At 52.3% G+C, this 18,631-nt stretch overlaps 2 protein-coding genes across 4 annotated transcripts; one reads left to right on the top strand and one right to left on the bottom strand.

Moving 5' to 3' along the window:
• The first annotated feature begins 319 nt into the window (after positions 1 to 319).
• Positions 320 to 5,169, top strand: Cplx3 (complexin 3). The gene is made up of 3 exons (XM_021171685.2): positions 320 to 558; positions 1,728 to 1,815; positions 4,093 to 5,169. Exons 1-3 carry the CDS (start codon positions 395 to 397, stop codon positions 4,315 to 4,317), a joined length of 477 nt encoding a protein of 158 aa, XP_021027344.1. The 5' UTR covers positions 320 to 394; the 3' UTR covers positions 4,318 to 5,169.
• Positions 5,170 to 10,672: 5,503 nt separating this feature from the next.
• Positions 10,673 to 17,733, bottom strand: Ulk3 (unc-51 like kinase 3). Of its 3 annotated transcripts, none has more exons than XM_085844657.1 (16): positions 17,364 to 17,733; positions 16,603 to 16,743; positions 16,291 to 16,406; positions 15,749 to 15,853; positions 14,962 to 15,105; positions 14,686 to 14,768; positions 14,116 to 14,271; positions 13,825 to 13,930; positions 13,595 to 13,635; positions 13,262 to 13,364; positions 13,068 to 13,132; positions 12,903 to 12,981; positions 12,791 to 12,831; positions 12,246 to 12,293; positions 12,051 to 12,117; positions 10,673 to 11,957 (listed from the first exon to the last, which is right to left on the bottom strand). In XM_085844657.1, exons 3-16 carry the CDS (start codon positions 16,397 to 16,399, stop codon positions 11,941 to 11,943), a joined length of 1,164 nt encoding a protein of 387 aa, XP_085700783.1. In that variant the 5' UTR covers positions 16,400 to 16,406; positions 16,603 to 16,743; positions 17,364 to 17,733; the 3' UTR covers positions 10,673 to 11,940. The 3 variants fall into 3 exon arrangements, 2 of the variants coding, with proteins under 2 accessions (XP_085700783.1, XP_021027328.1); XM_021171669.3 differs by having other exon boundaries at positions 16,286 to 16,406; positions 17,364 to 17,730; XR_015048960.1 differs by lacking the exons at positions 10,673 to 11,957; positions 12,051 to 12,117 and having other exon boundaries at positions 13,068 to 13,169; positions 16,286 to 16,406; positions 17,364 to 17,730.
• Between the last annotated feature and the right edge of the window lie 898 nt (positions 17,734 to 18,631).

Raw genomic sequence — 18,631 nt, 5'->3', positions numbered from 1 at the left:
GATGAAGTCCTGGTTCTTAATGACCCAGGAGAAGAGGGCATTGGAGGGTAGGAAGCAGGAACCAAGGCACACTTCAGCGCAGCCCCTTCTCCCAGGGCAGGGACCCCGCCACCGCAAGCCCTAATCAGCTGTCAGCAGTAGCCAGCAGTGCTTTGCTGGCGCTAAAGAAGGCACGTGGGAAAGGCGGGAGTGAGGAGCAGGCACGTGGTCCAGGCTTCTCAGCCCCGTGCATGCCCCCCCGCCCCCCCTCCGTGAGGAGGGTTTTGGGAAGGTAGGGACCAGTGCTCGTGCTCAAAGCGTGGGGCGCGAGCTCGCAACCGGAGCTGTCCCCGGGACTTAGTGCTGAAGTAGGCGCTGACGAACCAGGCTCCTGGTGCGGTGGCCAGAGAAGACCATGGCGTTCATGGTGAAGTCCATGGTGGGTGGCCAGCTGAAGAACCTCACAGGGAGCCTGGGGGGCGGCGAGGACAAGGGGGACGGAGACAAGTCTGCAGCCGAAGCACAGGGCATGAGCCGAGAAGAGTACGAGGAGTATCAGAAGCAACTGGTGGAGGAGAAGTAAGTGGAATTTCTTCTTTGCTCATGTGACCCTCACTCAAATACCCTCACGCTGCTATACCCACCTCTGCCTCAGGAGCCCCTCTACTTTTCCTAAACATAGTAAGAGAGCAAGAGGTGCTCTCTGGGCAGATTTTATAGCCATCCCATTTCAAATCCAGGACCCTGTTCCAGCTTCATCCTCTGGCTTAGAGGGGGTTGGGGGAAGGGTGAAGAGTGTGGCAGGGGTAGGGGTGCAGTGGGGGAGGGTGCACGTGCATCTCTGATGAAATAGGTAATCCCTTAATCCGATCTGGTCTTAACCGCATGTATTCCAACTGGGGCTCCTCTGATCAGGCCTGAGGCTGTAAGAAAAGTACTTTTCATCTGGCAGGGCTCAGCATCATGGGGACAGATCCTGAGCCTACTCTATGCAAGAGTTCTAGGGCAGAATGGAGATAGAGTGAGCGAGGATCTGAACATTGCGGGGAGGTTGCTTGGTTTCGATCCTCACTTTGCTTATTAGCTGAGTAACTTTAGAAAAGTCATTTAACATTTCTGTGATTCCTTTCCCCTTCTGGAAAATTGGAAGTGGTAATCACAATACGTGCTCTATATGTCTGTGAGGACTGAATGACTTAATGCATGTTAACCCTTTAGTGCAGCACCTGGCCCGTGGCAAATCCTCATGACATGTCAGCTATTGTCACTCAGCTTAGTACCGGTTGTTTTATGAGTTGCAAGTTTTCTCACTTTACAGAAGTGGAAGGAAAGTGGCATACCAAAAGTAGCAGGTTAGAATCAAGTTCTGACTGTCCCACACACACCCTTGCACACATAACCCCACTGTCCCTTCCACACAGCTTGTCAGAGAAGCAAAGGCAGACTTGAGTCAGAGATTGCGAAGGATCTTCAGAGAGAGAGAGAGAGAGACTCAGACAGAACAAGACTCCCACCCAGTCAGCTCTCTCTATTGGCAGGAGTGGAGAACACAGAGGAAGGACACTGTGGTGGGTTGTGGCAAAAGCTAAGCCTGCTAGTCTGAGGGGACTAACTAGGCACAGGCCAGCTAGGGGTTTGGAAGGTCCATACAGCCTCCTTCCAGACCATTTTAGCCCCTCCTTTGCAGGCCCCACACCTTCTCTCAACCCCCGAGATGACATCACAACTGGTATCCTCTTCCCACACAGGATGGAGCGAGATGCACAGTTCACACAGAGGAAGGCAGAGCGGGCCACACTGCGAAGTCACTTCAGAGACAAATACCGTCTGCCCAAGGTATCCAGGGCCTAAACTGTGAGGTATTACTGGGATCCTGAACACCGGGAGCTCAGACTCCCTCAGGACCCCTCAACTCTCAGCCCCTAAGAATCACACAAGGTGCTTGATTTCTTTTCTTCATTCATTCATTCATTCATTCACCCACATGCTCACAAGAGCTGAGACAAACCCCAGGCCTTTGGACGTTTACAAGTTTGTGTTTCTGGGGACAGTCCTTTTTTTCCTTCACTTCCACCTCTCTGAGTTGGGTCAAGCCTGGCCCATGGAGATGCAGAGAAGTGTGGAAGCAGACTCTATAAGGGAGTAAGCTCTCAAGGGGCTGCTGATTACATTTGCAGAGCTGGCGGGAGGAGAGGCCATGACTCCTCCCTCCTATGCACTAGCTACTCAGCCATGCTCTCCCCTGACTCTCTCAAGAGAGCTGCTAGACACTGCTTGTGAAACCGAGCTCAGGGAGACGAAAGGACTTAGCCAGTGGGTGGGAGCACTCAAGCCTGTGAATACTGCGCCCTTGCTTACTCCAGCCCTCAGGCTACTCTTCAGGTTACCTGGGTCTGCCCATAAGGAACCAACTACCCTTTATTACGCCTGTCTTTGTCTCAGGAAGCTCCTCCCCCATGCTTCCCAAGATGCTGCAGCACTAGGCTGACACACAAGCTTGCTACACCTACATGGGACAAGCCACTTCCCAGAGTAACCTTTGTGTGCCCAGAGCTGGGCTACTCTGAGGAGTAGGGTGTCATAGGCCAGGCCTTGGCTTCCTACTTCAGTATAGAGATCAGCTATGTGGAGTCAGGTTTACTCCTCCAACCAAGTGCTCACTGAGCCCCTGGCTGTCACGGACTTCCCACGAGTCTTTTGGAAGTCTCTCAAAGGAAAGTTTGCATTACTGCAAGTTCAGATAGCAATAGGGCCATGGCTCAAATGCTTATACAAATCACATAAGAGACATTACTCCACTGTGAGAAAATTCTGAGTCTAGAAGAGAAGGGAAGACATGAGTGCAACTGTGTAGGACACAGGACAAGATCCCCGAACAGCGCCCCAGATGCCCAGGGGAGAAGGGTGGCTCTCAGTAGGTACAAAAGTACAGATATTGGAAGAAGTGATATAGGTTTAAATCTCGACCCCCTCTTCCCTTCCTGGCTTTATGATCTTAGGCAAATTACTTAGTTTTCTGAGTCTCTCTCTCTCTCTCTCTCTCTCTCTTTTATTTGTAACGTAAAACAGAGATGTCAGGTCCCATGTTGCTGAAGATGGCCTTGAATTCCTAACCTTTCTGCTTCCACCTCCTGAGTGCTGAGATTATAGATGCGAGCCACGTGCTGTGTTTTTCCTGTTGTTTGTTTGTTTGTTTGTTGTTTGTTTTGAGACAGGTCTCAGTATGTATCTCTGGCTGACCTGGATCTTGTCATGGTAGACCAAGCTGGCTTTGAACTTCTAGAGATCCACTGACCTCTGCCCTCCAAGGGCTGGGATTAAAGGCATGCACTACCATTCCTGGCTCTTTCTAGCATTGTTGTTGTTTTTTCTTTGTTTTCTTTGAGAAAAAGTTTTTTTTTGTGTAGTTCTGGCTGCTCTGGAACTCATTTTGTAGCTCTGTAGACCAGGCTGGCCTCAAACTCACAGAGATCCTCTTGCCTCTGATTAAATGTGTACACGTGTACACCTCCACACCCAGCATTTTCCTAGGTATTTTTTTAATCGCTAAAAGTAAAAGCATTCTTGGTGCTAGAGAGATGGCTCAGTGGTTAACATCACGTGTTGCTCTTGCAGAAGACTGGACATTTAGTTCCCAGAATGCACATCAGAGGCTCACAACTCCCTGAAATTCCAGCTCCAGGGGTCTGATGCCATCTCCAAGTCTCCATGGGCACCAACACACATGTGTACACACACACACACACACACAAGAACAATAAAATTAATCTAAAAAACTCATTAAAAGCACCCACCTCACTGTTAGTCATGGGCTAGGTCTTGACAAATGGTACCCACCACTGTTTTTGTTCTAGACTTAGCCTTGACTCGGCTAATTGCCACAAAGTGGCATTTTTCTTTGGGTTTAGTCTCTCTGCTAGTCCTTTCCTCTCTGCAAAGTCTCCAGGTCCACCCATGAAAGGCTTAACTCAGAGGTGGGAGCAGACGCTGAGCTCCCTTGGAATATGGCCCTCTGGAACCAAGAGTCCCAGAACCCAGCCTGGGAAGCCTCCGTGCCCTGTACTGCTAGGTCCTCACAGACCTCCATCCTTGTCTCATCTCTCTTCCCTTCAGAACGAGACAGATGAAAGCCAGATCCAGCTGGCAGGCGGAGATGTGGAGCTGCCTCGGGAGCTAGCCAAGATGATCGAGGAGGATACGGAGGAAGAGGAGGATAAGGCCTCTGTGCTCGGGCAGCTGGCCAGCCTCCCTGGCCTAGACCTCAGCTCACTCAAGGACAAAGCCCAGACTACACTAGGGGACCTCAAGCAATCAGCTGAGAAGTGCCATATCATGTGACCACTTCCCCCTGGATTCTCCTCTCAGATGGCCAGAGGGCTGGTCCACATGAGGGCTAAGAGAGTGAGTGTCTCAACTTCCGGATGCCTCCAGTCCATTTTGGACTCTGCTTTCCCTGCCCCAGACTAGCCTGAGCCTTCTCGTCCATGTCCAGCTCTAGCTCTGATCTCTCTCTCTCTCTCTCTCTCTCTCTCTCTCTCTCTCTCTCTCTCTCTCTCTCTCATCAGCAAAGTTCTCATTCTTCCCTCTCTCCCTCCGCTTCCTGGAAAGTTTCCCCGAGTTGATAGAATTAGCCCAACCCTCTCTGGGTACAGCCTCCTGTTCTTCACACAAGAGCAATCACAAGAGGACACAGAAGCCCTGGCTCATTTGCCACAGATGCATCCTGGCACACACAGACACACGTCTCCTGGGCTTCCAGCCCCTCCAGATACCAGCACCCAGAGACTCTTAGGAGAACCTCTAGGCACACAGAAGATCTGCTCTTATCCCTTCTTTTATGATCCTAGAAGCTTTTCTTCTTTCTGGGTTTTACCATCTGTAAAATGGGAATGGACTGAGTGATTTCTAAAATTCTCTCCTGATTGGCATTCCTGGCCACTCAGAACAGAGCCCACATCCCTTCTTGGGCAGGGCAGCAGCTGCAGTCCCAGCATCACACAGCTGCCACTGTGGGTTCTGGGAGCTGAGCAATGCTGTGTGAGGGGCAGAGTGCCAGGGATGGAGCTGGCACTGAACAGTAGCTCCAGGCCTCCTCTGGGCCCAGGGCTGAGCCAAACTGTGTTCTGTTCCTGTAGAATTCTCTGGATTCCATAGCTGGAATTTCCTCTTCTCGTTCAGTGAAAAATAAAAATTCCAAATGACGTGGCTATCTTCCCACTTCCTGCTGACTTGGGGTTCACAGGCCCCAGGCCTGCCCTTTTGAGGGATCTCATCTGCTTCTTCACCTGCAGCTTCAGAGGATCCTAGGAGAGAATGCCCTCTCAGGGCTGCAGGTGAGGGTGGGGCCTCACTGAGGGAGCAGATGCCCTTTGGGCCAGATGAAGTTAAGTCTAAGCACTAAGAGTGAGGAAGGTGTGGCAGCCATCTGGATGGAGAGGTACACGGTACACGGGAAGATGGAGCCTTAGGGTGTTTCCTGAGACTAGAGAAAGGGCTGTCTCTGACACCTGTCCTGTACTTTCCCCTCACCTAAGAGATGGATAATGAAACAGAGAAAAAAGCATCATTGTGCTCCAACCTGGCTCTGCTTTGCATTCCTGAGCCTGTGTTCCTTCTGGTAAAATGAAGAGTTCTCCTCCCCAAGAATAATACGTGTTTTAAAGAGTGGCCATTTGTCCCCCACCCCCACCTCCTTGGTAGTGCTGGGGGACCCAGGGCCTCACACACTACATACTAAGGCAAATGGTCTGCCACTCAGCCACACCCACAGCCCCCCCCCCGCCCCCAAATGCTGCTTATCTATCAGCTGTGGTAACACATTCTTTAAAGTAACAGAGGCTGAGGAGCCAGCAGTCATGCTATACTGAGTGAGACCTGGTGGTGAAGACAGTGTTAGTCCCATCTCGCAGGGAGGTGACCTGAGGTGGCAAGCTGGTGTCCTCAAAGTTTATGTTTAGGCAGTGTGTTTCAGTTTCTGCCGGGTTTTCTTCTCTCTGTGTCCCCCCTCCCCCTCCCCCTCCCCCTCCCCCTCCCCCTTCCCCCTCCCCCTCTCCTTCTTCCTTTCTCTCTCTGTATGTGTGTTAGTTGGTATTATTGCCATTTTGTTTTCTTTCAGACAGAATCTCACGTAGCTCAGGCTAGCCTCAAACTCCTAGGTAGGCAGGAATGATCTCGGGCTTCCGATCATCTTGCCTTCCCAAGTACCCTGCTTACAGGAACAGGCTATCACATGTAGCCTCTGCTGTGCTTTGAACCTAACCAAGGCCTTTGCACATGGTAGGCATGCACCAACAGGCTGCATCCTTCTCCTGTGTTTGGTGGTGTTTTAAAATTAAATTTAATTATTCTATGAGTATGAATATTTGTCTGCACATACGCCTTTGCTCATGTGTGCTTGGTGACCAAGGAGGTCAGAAGAAGGCGTCCGATGCCCTGTGCCTGGAGTTACAGATGGTTTTGAGTTGTCACGTGGGTGCTGAGAATTGAATCTGTGTCTGGAAAAGCACTGAGCCCTCTCTCCAGCCCCTGTGTCTTAGAGATGGGATCTCACTATGTAGCCCAAGCTAGCCTCCCAAGTGCTAGGATTACAGATGTGCAGCAACACTATGTATGACTTTAATGAGGAATACAAAGGGAAAAAGAAAATTCTTTTTTTTTTTTTTTAAACATTTTTTTTTAAAGATTTATTTATTTATTATATGTAAGTACACTGTAGCTGTCTTCAGACATTCCAGAAGAGGGCGCCAGATCTCGTTGCAGATGGTTGTGAGCCACCATGGGGTTGCTGGGATTTGAACTCTGGACCTTCGGAAGAGCAGTCGGGTGCTCTTACCCACTGAGCCATCTCACCAGCCCAAGAAAATTCTTAAATGAAGACTCCAAATGTCATCATACTTGCTGATGCCTGGCAGGCAGGGTAGGGATAGCATTCTGGAAGTCCCAAGTAGCTGCTCCAGTGGTCATCTCCGGGGCTTGCAGGGCAGAAGGAAAGTGCTACAGGCACCTGGTGCCTCTTGGCCTCACAGAATAAGTGCCAGCCTGTGGGGAAGCCATCAGTATTACAGGCAGGAAAAGCAGTTTGTTTTCAAGGGCAAAGTTCCTATTAGGTTTCTCTATAAAATAAGAGCACGGAAGGGTAGGTAATCTGGAGTGGGAAAGCTGAAAAGGGAAGGAAGCATTGAAAGGGTGAGGACAGAAGGGATCCATGCCCTGAGGAGGGCTGCCTGAGGCTCTCCTACTGAGCATCCTTTGAGCATCCTGGGGGAGGCACCTGCATCTCTCATATGCTCCTAGTCCACCCCCTGAGGAAGGGATTAGCAGCCACTGGACAAAAACCCTTTTCTGACCTTCCCAAAGGAGCCCCAAGCTGGGGGTGGGGGAGCATGGGCTGCCTAGGCCAGCATCAACAGCAGGCCCTCCACCCTCAGGGGCCTTCCACCTAATGGGATTGGACAGCCCCCTCCCCCTCAGTGCTTTGCTGGCTGAGAAGGAGGCCAGCATGGCAGGTCAGGTGGTAAGGGTGCATGGGGACACTCAATGAACCCTGTCAAAGCAGGGCTGTTTGGCGCCTGGGGTCAGGAGGCGGGAGGGGACTCTGTCTCCTCACTGATCCTCCACTCACATCGCAGGAACCCCAAGAGGCCCTGAGCTGTCTTCAGTGTCCCTGGAATGGAGCAGAGCAGGCTCTGGGGCAAAAGAGCCAGTCTGAAGTGCAGGCAAAGATGAATAAAGTGAGCAGGCTGAGGCGACCCTGTCCATCTGCATCAGCAGTGCTAAGGATTTGTCTCCCTATCCATGTGTTCATCTGCACCTCCCAATACCATGCACACTCTTGATTCCACGCCCTTTACAGGGAGCAGCTAACCCAGCCAAGCTGGAGCTGTCTTCTGCACAGGGCCACCCAAGTCCCAGCTCTCCCCATCCTGGTTCCACGCTCTTGTTTTATAGTTGTATGTTCCAGGACTATCTGGTATGAAGTGAAGGCCACAAAGGAAGCCATTGACCCCCAAGAGTCCCCCTTTAACAGCACCTAAACCCTTCCTCTACCAAATAGGTCCTGATGCTTCAGGCCTCTCTCCTCCCATCCTTTTGCTTTCTCCCTTCCTCTTTCCTTCTTTCCCCTTGTGGGACACTGGAAATGTCCAGTCGTGATGAAAAAAAAAAGAGTCAGTTTCTGACCCAAATTCTTTTTAATCTGCCCTCCCCACCCCCCCCCCCCATCCATAGCAAGCATAGATTTCTTCTTAAGGAAAAATGAGAAAGAATTCCCAAGATGGGTGAGGGATTCCGAAGGCTATCCCAGGACAGGGGAAATCAAAAACACACAGCCTGCCTGATCCTCCTACTCCACAGCCTACAAATAAAGGTGTCTGACTCCACGACATTCAGGATTCCAGAGAACTCAGTGGCAACCCCGGGACCGACCTAAGGAGCCTCCAGTCCACTCTTCCTGCTTCCCACCCACCCAGGCAGCTCAGGCCCAGTTCCCAGTGGAAAGAGGAGTGCAGAGATAACAAGTGGCTTCCTAAGGCCAGTTGTTTCCCAGGGTGGAGGCAGGGAGGGTGGCCAGGGTTTGGAATGTACAGGATCTCCCTTTTCCCCCCAACAGCCAGATGGTCCCTCTTCAGACACTGGAAGCCCTAGGCAGGCACTGGGGACATCTGGGGCATGTTCCCTTATCCAGCTGAGCGTCTGACAGTGCCTATTGACCCAGCTGAGGCTCTGGCTCAGCACTGGGCAGGCAGGAGCTTCTGTCCTCTGTTCCACAGAGCTGAGGTTTCAGCAGGGTTGGGGAGCTGTGGAGCTCACTGTCCTGCCTCTAACCCTGTGACTGCCGGACGTTGCTAGTACCAGTTTGTATGAGGCATGGGGAGCCCACTGGCCTGGGTCCAGGGCACAGTAATGCTGAGGCTGCCTCTGCCTCAGCAAGACCTGTGCCTGCATTTCTGTAGCCAGGAATGTAGGTTGGACACAGTTTTGTTTCTGTGTCTCTGTGTGTTTGATAGTGTGAATTACTCTGTGTGTGTGTGGGAGGGGGGGGGCTGACGTGGGGGTGGGGGCTGGCCAGATGATGTGCCTCATGCCTCCTGCCTCCTCGGCCTCATAGTTGGGGCCATTGTCCTCTTAGGGAGGGCTGGGACAGCAACTTGGCCTCTAGGGATGGGCTCCTTCCTTCCAGACCATCTTATATCCTTTCCTATATCCCCAGTTGGGGGAAACCAAACCAAACCAAACCAAACCAATCCAAACCAAACCAAACCAAACCAAACCAAAAACTAAGGAAGGTGGGGGAGGTGCAGGCTGGGCCCAGAGACACCTGGGTCCTGTGGTCTATTCCAAAGGCTCATCTCCTCCTTCTAGGGTAGGTCCATGGGAAAATAGGAGGTTGAGGTCGGGTGCTGACCTTGGCTTGGTCTGGTAGTGGGAGAGTAGAGATGGGAAGGCAAGGGGGTGCAGCTCCTAGACAGACATTTTTGAAAGCCTTGAAGAGAAGTGACAGCAATTCTTCACCTCTCATAAGGAAAATATTTGAAACACAAACGTGAAGTCTCCTCTAGGCCCGTGCCACTCGGAAAGCTCTCCGGAGCCCGCTCCCTGTTTGTTTCAGCTCCCAGGCTGCCTGCCTCCCTGCTTCACGGGTGGCTCGACGAGAGCTGCCTGGAGGACATCAATTCAATGCTCGGGAGAGCCTCAGATTCCCACGCTCTACCTCCTGCACTGGGTGTCCCACATGGGCCCATTGCTCAGACACCCTGTGTAAGAATCTCTGGTCCTTGTTCCCAGCCAGCTGGCCGGTACGGCCATCACAGTAAACAGTGGCCTGGAGACATTTGCCTCTCTCCCTTCCTGTCTTGTGAGGGTCACCCATCCTGTCATCCTGTCCCTTCCCAGCCAGCCCTCTCCAGTCATCCCCTCCTCTTTCTTTCCTTATTTTTCCTTCCTGAAACTTTTCATCTGCTTCATTTCCAGAGAAAATCTCAAGTATGTGTTTCTCCCTACAGTTGAAAATAACATTTTATTGTACTTGTGCTATATACCAGGCCTACACACACTGCCCTGTGAGTCTTACTGGGCACGTTCACCAATAGCCCAATTGTACAATCCAAGTGTTGGGCCAAGGAACAGAACTAACAGAGACTTCAGCAGCTCCCTCACCCTATAGGACACTGCTGTACACTGCCCCCCAATGGCTAGGCCAAAGGCATCAGGGGAATTCATTCTGTCTTGGTCCCTCCTCTATCAGACCCAGGAAGATCTGGGGATCTTTGGGGGACTAGATATAAGAAGGAACCCTAAAAGATTCTCTTTTTCTAAAACCCAGCTTGCTCATTCACTGTTGGCCCAGAGTCAGGAGGCTCCTGGGAGTGTGCAGGGTAGGATGGTCTAGAGAGGACTGTTCTAGAGTGTTCTAGAGGGCTACCACCTGTCACTATGCTGCGGTATGCAGAAATAAGGCCTCACTGGGCTCCCAGGTCTATCTATCCATCCTGACCCCCTGTTCCCAACAACACACACTAGGTGGTTAGCAGGAATAGTGGCAGTCAGCAGGACTTCTGGATCCCCAGAGACTAAAGGCAAGAGGCAGGTGTACAGTCACTTCCCTCTGGGCCATACTAGTCAGGCTCCCCAGCTTCTCTTGGTTATGAGCAGGACCACTTCACCCATTTTTCCAAGGCAAGAAGAAATGCTTAAGTATGGAAAATAATTTAATAGAGAAACAATGAACTATAATCTTTACATACATCCAGCCTCTAGCAAGGAGGGTGTTCCATTTTGCAAGGAGGTGGCTAAGGGCAAAATGATTGAAAATCACCAGTATTCTCTAACTTTAGAAATAACCCTTCACACACACACACACACACACACACACAGAGAGAGAGAGAGAGAGAGAGAGAGAGAGAGAGAGAGAGAGAGAGAGAAAGAAAGAAAGAAAAAGAAAGAGAGAAAGAAAGAAAGAAAGAAAGAAAGAGAGAGAGAGAGAAAGAAAGAAAGAAAGAAAGAAAGAAAGAAAGAAAGAAAGAAAGAAAGAAAGAAAGAAAGAAAGAGACAAACTCTCAGTGCCTGTCATTTGGGGGTCATTTGTGGCAGAACAGCTCCTCTGCTCCTTATTCAAAAATCAGCCTTCAATAAGAATTTGAATAAAAATCTGAAACAAGATGATGACTTGGGGGAGGGGATGTTAAAAAAAAAAAAGCAATCTTCCAGTAACTCCAGTTATGTAAGTTCTTCTCCAGCTCACACAGGGTATAAGCTGTGGATGTATCCGTAGCTTAATAGGACAGAAGGGAAGACCCAGCCAAGACCCAGCTCTAGCTCAGGGTCCACCATGTGATTAGTGTGGCATATCCCCTCAAAGAGAGCTGTAAGTGGGGATATGAGGACCCCTCCTCCATGCCAAGGCAGGGAAGGTCTAGGGTTCTCACATGTATTCCACCTTTACAAAGGGCACGACTTTCATGCATGATTGTCTTAAAGAACTGAAAAGGATGGCAGCTCTGAGCTTGCAGGAAGACTGGAGAGGTCTGAGAGCCGAGAACATATTGTCAGGTAGGTAGTCCCTGAGGGTATCCGAGTGTCCCATTCCAGTGCAAGAAGAAAGTAGGGTTGGAATAAAGGCTCCCAGGGAGGGGTGGCCCAGGTACAGCAGCTGTCTGGTAGCGAGTGTCCTGAAGAGGCATGACGTCCTCTTTGCAGAACAAAACACAACGGGTGATGATGTCCTGAAGCCAGACAGGCTTAGACCAGAAGTCACCTAATGACAAGCTCACATTCAAGTAATTCTCCCAGAGCTTAGTACACCTGCCACCAGATACCCCAAGGGTGGAGAACACTCAGAGGAATGCTGGGAACCAGGATATGGGAGCTGCTCGTCCAGGAAGGTCCTAGGTGTGCAGGTGTCAACCTGAGTTGGTAATACAGCTTCTCTCTAGGGTTGTGCTCCATCCGCTGGTCCTTCCGGTGTCACTGCAGTGTGCAAGCTAACAGAGGTGAAAGAGGAAGATCAAGCTTGGGTCTCTTACAGGAGAGGCAAAACCCTGTTATAGGCTGTCAGACCCCAGAGCAGGACTCACAACTACGAACAGACTCCGACAGCCCCTCTTTGTCCAGATTCTCCGCTTCCCAGTGAGACTCCCTTATCTGTGGGATGTCAAAGCAAAGTGAGGGGTAAGATGAAGACAGCTAGACATCAGAAGTCAGAGCCCACATACAACCACAGAGAGGAGGAACCCACAAGCCACTGCCCAGTGAGGCCTGTTCGTGCCCACCTTGATCTGTTCCTTCAGGTATTCAGCTCGAGCCATAAGGTTCTGAACCTGCCAAGAGACAACATGGGCAGACGTGAGGAGGGTTCAAGTCAAGTGCCTCCTCACCCCTGATGCGCCCCAGAACCCTCTGTCTCATTAGAATGGCCTTGTCTCTGATAACACTATCTGTTCCCTGTTGTAGGAGCCCAGCAGACTTTTGTTTTTGTTTTTTTTTTTTTTTTAAAGATTTATTTATTTATTATATGTAAGTACACTGTAGCTGTCTTCAGACACTCCAGAAGAGGGCACCAGATCTCATTACGGATGGTTGTTAGCCACCATGTGGATGCTGGGATTTGAACTCTGGACCTTTGGAAGAGCAGTCGGGTGCTCTTACCCACTGAGCCATCTCACCAGCCCCAGACTTTTGGTTTAATCTAGGCACAGAAGTCCTGGGTCACTGACCTCACAATTCTGAGGCAAGGAAAGTCCATATGCGATCTATTTATGTCCCACAGACCTGAGTAGGAGGAGGGAAAGGAGCACTTCTCGACTCCCACCCCTACCTCGGTGTGAAGAAGCTCCCGCCTTCGGCCTGGGGCCTCTGCTGTAAGGAGAGTGGAGATGGTGAGGACAGGGTAACCAGAGGCAGGGCCCATAACGGTGCTGGGGCCTTACCTGCCAACAGCACTAGCAGCTCCCCGAGGCTGTGCTGGTACAGGTCCAGGGCATCCTGTTCTTTGCCAGCTTCCTCCTCCTACAGCCAGAGGGGCGACACACCATTCTATATTGTGCCTTGGTGTCCTTTCTGTCCCACCCGGACTCCTCCCAGTGAGCACGAACCTTGGCCAGGGCAGCTGAGGCCACTTCCAGGGCAGCGAGGAGGCGTGGCTTGTCACGGGCCATCTCTGATGTGAGAGTAAAGGCTCATGGTGAGGGAGCAGCCTGTTGTTTTCGCATAGGAAGGCCCTGTCAGTCCCTGCTGTGATGGAGCAGGGTGGCCAGGACTTGCGCACAGACCGGGGACGGAAACCTACCTTGAAGCAGCTCCTGGACAGTTGTGCCCTGTCTTAGCAGGGCCTGATTGGAGGAGGAGACAATGGCTTTGAGCTCCTCCGCCCGGGACACATACTGTCCCACCTGTAAGAGAATGAGGGGCTGAGGGCTATCCCCCTATCCTGCACCCACCTCCAAGTTTGCCTCTGCTCCTTAGTGACTGCCTCACACTAACCATGGCAGCCACCCACTTCCCCTAGCTCTATCTCGTGGGAGAGGTTTCAAATCTAAGAATGCCATTTGCCAGAGGCTCTGGCATCATCTCTGGTCTCTCCTTTCATGTCCACCCATTTTCTCCTGGGGAGTTCACCCACCTTCGCCTTAATTGCCTCCTTCCTCTGGGCATCCACTTCGTCTGCGGAAGGTGAAGGGTTCATATGAGGATGCTGTCCTGAAAGCCTACCCCACAGTAAGCCCGCTGTAATCTTCAGATACTCAGTTCCAGGTTGATCTTCTGCACCATCTCCCCTAAGCTCCGAATGGGGACCCTGACCCAACTCCTGCCCCCTCTGCACACAGGTTATAGGAATGGCCTGGTCCTCACAGTGTAGCGCAGGTACAAAGAAGTCCAGAGCCTTGCAGTAGAGCGACAGGGCAGTGGCAGCATCCCCCTCCTGGTCCTTCTTCACAGCCTCCACCACAAGGGCCCTCTGGGGGGGATTGGAGGATCAGCAATCAGACCTACCATCCTAATGCCACAGCAAGTAGCATCAGTCAGCAATCCCACCCCTGTGCCCTGTGGCAACCTGCTCTAATTCTGTGAGCCGGTCACCTATTCACCACCAAGACCAGGCAAATGAGACCCAGCCCACCCTCTCCCCATCAGTCTGCTTACTGCCTGCACCAGGCTCTCCCCACTGGGCATGTGCTCCAGGTCCACCCAGGGATGGGCAAAGAAGTCCTTGAAGGAGATTCGACGGGCCGGATCCCGCTCTAGAAGTCGCTGCAACAGGTCCCGGCAGTCTAGGGAGAGTTGGGGCCGAAGAGGGAGCTACAGAGGCATAGAGCAGAGACACATCACAGAAGGCTCCAACATCTGAGCCCAAAGCCTAAGGCCTGTTAGGAACTCTCATAAGGGATACGTGTTTGCTGTGGGTAATCTGAGATCTGAGTGGATCATGGCAAGTCCAGGTGATGTGCAGGAAGAAAGCCAAGCATCCTTTATCAGTCTCCTATCAAATGGGTATTTGCCTCCAGCCCCGGACTATGGGAAGATTGGGCCTGGTCATTTGTTGCTTGTCATGGCTGAAATGGATCCTCAGGAACGGACCAGACTCTAGGCTTCCACCACAGAGCATGCCCCACTGCCATGAAAGGCCCAGAGCCTGCACTGCAGTGCTGAACAAACTTCTGGGCCTTGAGTCCCTCAATCCCCGGTTGGATGCCTAGACCCTGCCAGACGCACCTCAATCACCCGATTGCTGCGAATCTTTTCTTCTAGCTCTGAGAACGATCTGGAGGCAAAGGGGGGCTGCCCAAAGAGGGCTTCTGTGGAAGAAGGCAGAGGAGGGGCCGGAAGGGAACAGGGTTAAGTCTGGCCTAGCCTGCCCACAGAAAGGGGACCAAAAATCCCTCAGAGTAGAGCCCTTAATTCTCATTTGAACCCAGGAGAGGCCCAGAAAAGCCTGGCCCAAATACAGAGTAACTCTCAGGGTGGACAACAAGGGAAGAGAAGTCTCACCGTACAGGATCACCCCCACAGACCAGAGGTCCACACGCGCGTCATACTGCCGCCGACACACCATCTCAGGAGCCATATAGAGCGGGGAGCCACGGAGCACGTGTTTTTCGTCCCACGGAGACATGTGCTGGGCAAAGCCAAAGTCTGCAGGCAAGAGGGCAGGCCCAGGGTTCAAATCCCAGCTGTTCCTATGACGCCAGTCAGGGCTCCTCCCCACCTTAGACTCACCTGGACTACTCCCGCCTCCTCCCCTGTGCAACACTCCTATATCCCCCTCGGGGGAGGGGGGGGAAACCCTCTGCATGGCACACAGCCTCTTAAGCACCTTTTCCTTAAACCTATCTCAAATTCAATTCCACAGAAAGCCCCACCCCAGCCCTGGCCTCCAAACTCAAGTCCATTCTTTAAATCTTACCAGAACCACAAACACCTGTCCACTGTTAAGTATTCTCCTCAGCCGTCCAGACTGAGCCCTAACCCTAAGAACGGATTAAGTTGGGTCTCAGCTCACAGACTGATCCTGGATGCTGGTCACATATTGGCACGAGTTCCAGACTGAACCCCAACTCTGATTCAGACTTGATCCCTAGCTCCACCCACCACACTGCAGGACAGAAAGTGTGGGCAGCCTGGGAATGGGTGCTACCTTTTGGTGACAGGCTCAGCTCTACACCTCCTGATCTATCACTAATGATTTAACAGAGGGACCCCTGGGAACCAGCACAGCCAGGAGCTCACTGTTCACCCACTCTAAATGAACTGCCACCCTGCTGCTCCAGACACAGACCTGCCAGTTTCAGGTGGGGCTTCTCCAAAGAGCTCAGCAGGATGTTCTGCGGTTTCAGATCCAAGTGGGAGATGTTTCTTTCATGCAGGAACTGCAGGGCACTAGCTGAGGAGTCAGCCACCAGAAAATAAGTCAGAGCCTCTTTCCCACCTGCCTCTCCCCTCCCCAGGCCTCCACCTATCCCCGTACAACTCTATTACTGCAGTGCTGTTCTGGCTGAGCTACAGAATATACAGAAGCAACAGACTCTGGCTACTTCTAAGAGTCCCCAAGTGCCTGTTCTCTGTACCCTTCATAAAACCACCCTCCCTTCAAGGAGCCTCCAGAAAAGCCCCAGCCCTTAAGGACTTTGCATTCTCCCTCACTAAAGCACTTGGGTTCCACCTACTGGGCCCTGGAAGATGCCACAAGGTTCTTACATCCTGTTCTCCATGTGGAAGCCTGAATTCCCTACAGATGCTAGGGACACAACATGGCAGACTGCAAAGCATTGGGATAGGGGAGAAGAAGACATGGGGTGTGTCACAGGCTTTTTACCCAACTGCTGCATGAAAACACGGGCCACCTTCTCAGGCAGGATCCTGCGGGTATGGATGAAGCGAGACAGGTCACCCCCTGCACAGAACTCCATGATGAGGTAGATATTGTCATTGTCCCACTGTGGTTGGAAGTAAAGAGAGACGGTATGAGCTCCAGGACAGCCAGGGCTATACAGAGAAACCCTGTCTTGAAAAACAGAGAGAGAGAGAGAGAGAGAGAGAGAGAGAGAGAGAGAGAGAGAGAGAGAGAGAGAGAGCTTTAGGTGCTGTCCCTTCTCCAGCCTCCTTTGGAGGCACCCCGTCCTGGGCTCAGACCTGGAAGTCTTTCAGCTGCACGATATGGGGGTGCCGAATGCCCTTGAGGATCTCAATCTCAGTCAGGAGGTTTTCCACTGACGCCTTGTTGAGACTCTTCTTGGCCACGCATTTTATGGCTACCACTTCCCGAGTATCCTTCTGTGGTACAGGAAATTTTTGTTTTGAAGGGGCCGACCCCACGGGCTGGAGTGGGCTCTGAGTCTGCAAACTTTCCCCTGTCTGGGGTCTGTCCACTCTCCATGGTCCTCCAAGTTTCCCAGCTTCCACGTCTCAAATCAACGAGGCATCCGGATTCGGGAACCCCACCCAAGCAAGTGTTCTCCAACGCCTTCTAACCCAGGGCATCACTTTCTAGAGGGGGGTGGGGGAGAAGGGGGCGGGGCATGTCACTATTTAAAGAGCTATCCACTCTGCATTCTAACTGGTGCTGCCTGGGAGTCTGACCCCAGACTCCTCCCAGCCCCTAAGGCAACTTCCGTTTCAGAGCCGGTTCTTCAGCCACTGACACAGAGATTCCCTTAGGTCATCGCACGCACCTCCAGACCTAACTGGCGTGGCTGTTTTTAAAACCTAAACGGGGCGGTTAGCTCCAGTCTCCTCTACCAGCTTGGGCAGCCACTGTGGCCTTACTGCTCTCAAGGCGGTCGCCTTTCCTGCTCAGCTTGGCCGTGACCCTGCCGGGCTTGCAGGGAGTTGGCTGGCACAGGAGTTAGGTGCCCGGCGCCAGGACACCTCCGGTACGACCCGCCCACACCCACCTTGGCGTAGGCCTTGTACACCGTGGCGTACGTGCCACTGCCCAGGCGCTCGGTAAGGATGAAACCGTCCAGCCGAGGGAGACCCCAGCTGGGCCCAGCCATCCCGCGCCCGCCGCCAGGTGCTTCCTGGTTCGGGGTGCAGGTTCCGGCCAGCGAAGAAGCTGGGGGCGCTCGAGGGGCGGCGAGGCGGGACTCCGCAGGGCCCCGGCGCTGCCCGCCGGAAGCGCGGCTCGACACCTCCCCTCCCAGGCTCCTCCCCGCCGGCCGCGGGCTGGGTGACACCCTCTGCCAAGGATTGCCAGGCAGGTTTCAGACACTGAGGCTTTAATGGGTGTAGAGTTGTGTCGAGGACTGCGGACACGATCACATGGGAATGACATCCTAGAGACCACCAACGTAGGGGGCGGGAGGAAGAGCCTGGCTCTCTCCCTGCCCTTCAAGACCAGAAGCAGTGGATATGAAAATCCCAGGGCCCCACAGGGTGACAAGGGAGAACGGACTCCAGCAAGTTCTTCTCTGATCATCACACGTGCTCTGGCCCTTATTCATTCGTTTATTTGGTTTTGGAAGACAAGGTTCCTCTGAGTAGCCCTGGCTCTCCTAGAACTTACTTTGTAGAGCAGTCTGGCCTCAGAGTGCTGGGACTAACGGTATGTGCCACTATGCTTGGCTAAAAACAATTTAAATGCCTTTGGAAGAGACCAAGTTGCCATTGCCAGGGTCCTCGATTCTGCCTTTCACTCTTGGAAAGGGTTCTTCCCCTAGAGTTGAGTGGTCTGTCGTCCAGCACAGCTCAGCCACCAACAACCTTATCTGTCACCTCACCTATCTTAGTAGGCCCTTAGTCTGTACTTCAGTAGGCTAGAGCCCTCCCAAGTCCACCATTGACAACAGGACCAGCGCTGTCCGAAAATCTTTTTATTTAAGCACAAAAATTGAGACATGACATATACATCTGTACATGGAGGAAAATAATACCAGGAAGTTTACAAAACCCCGGTGGCTGACATTACCACTTGGTGGCTCTAGGGCTGACAGCATGAGGGTAGCCTCAGGAGGGCCCCAGTTCTCAGGGGCAGGAGACTGGCCAGCTTGGTGAGCTCTTGCAGTACTGACAAAACACGGGGTCTAGGTTTCCACAGCGGCTTCTTAGGTGCCACTGCAGTGACACACCTGTGGAGCCCCCAGGACAAGTGGAAAGGGACGTAGACTCCACTGTGAGAAGAACCCTCAGAAAGAAGGCTCAGCAGTCCTGCCTGCAGGACATA

This window comes from Mus caroli, unplaced genomic scaffold, assembly GCF_978045245.1.
Source record: "Mus caroli unplaced genomic scaffold, Mus_caroli_1 scaffold_11, whole genome shotgun sequence".
In the NCBI taxonomy this organism is placed as follows: Eukaryota; Metazoa; Chordata; class Mammalia; order Rodentia; family Muridae; genus Mus; species Mus caroli.
This window is presented reverse-complemented; position numbering and strand designations above follow the sequence as displayed.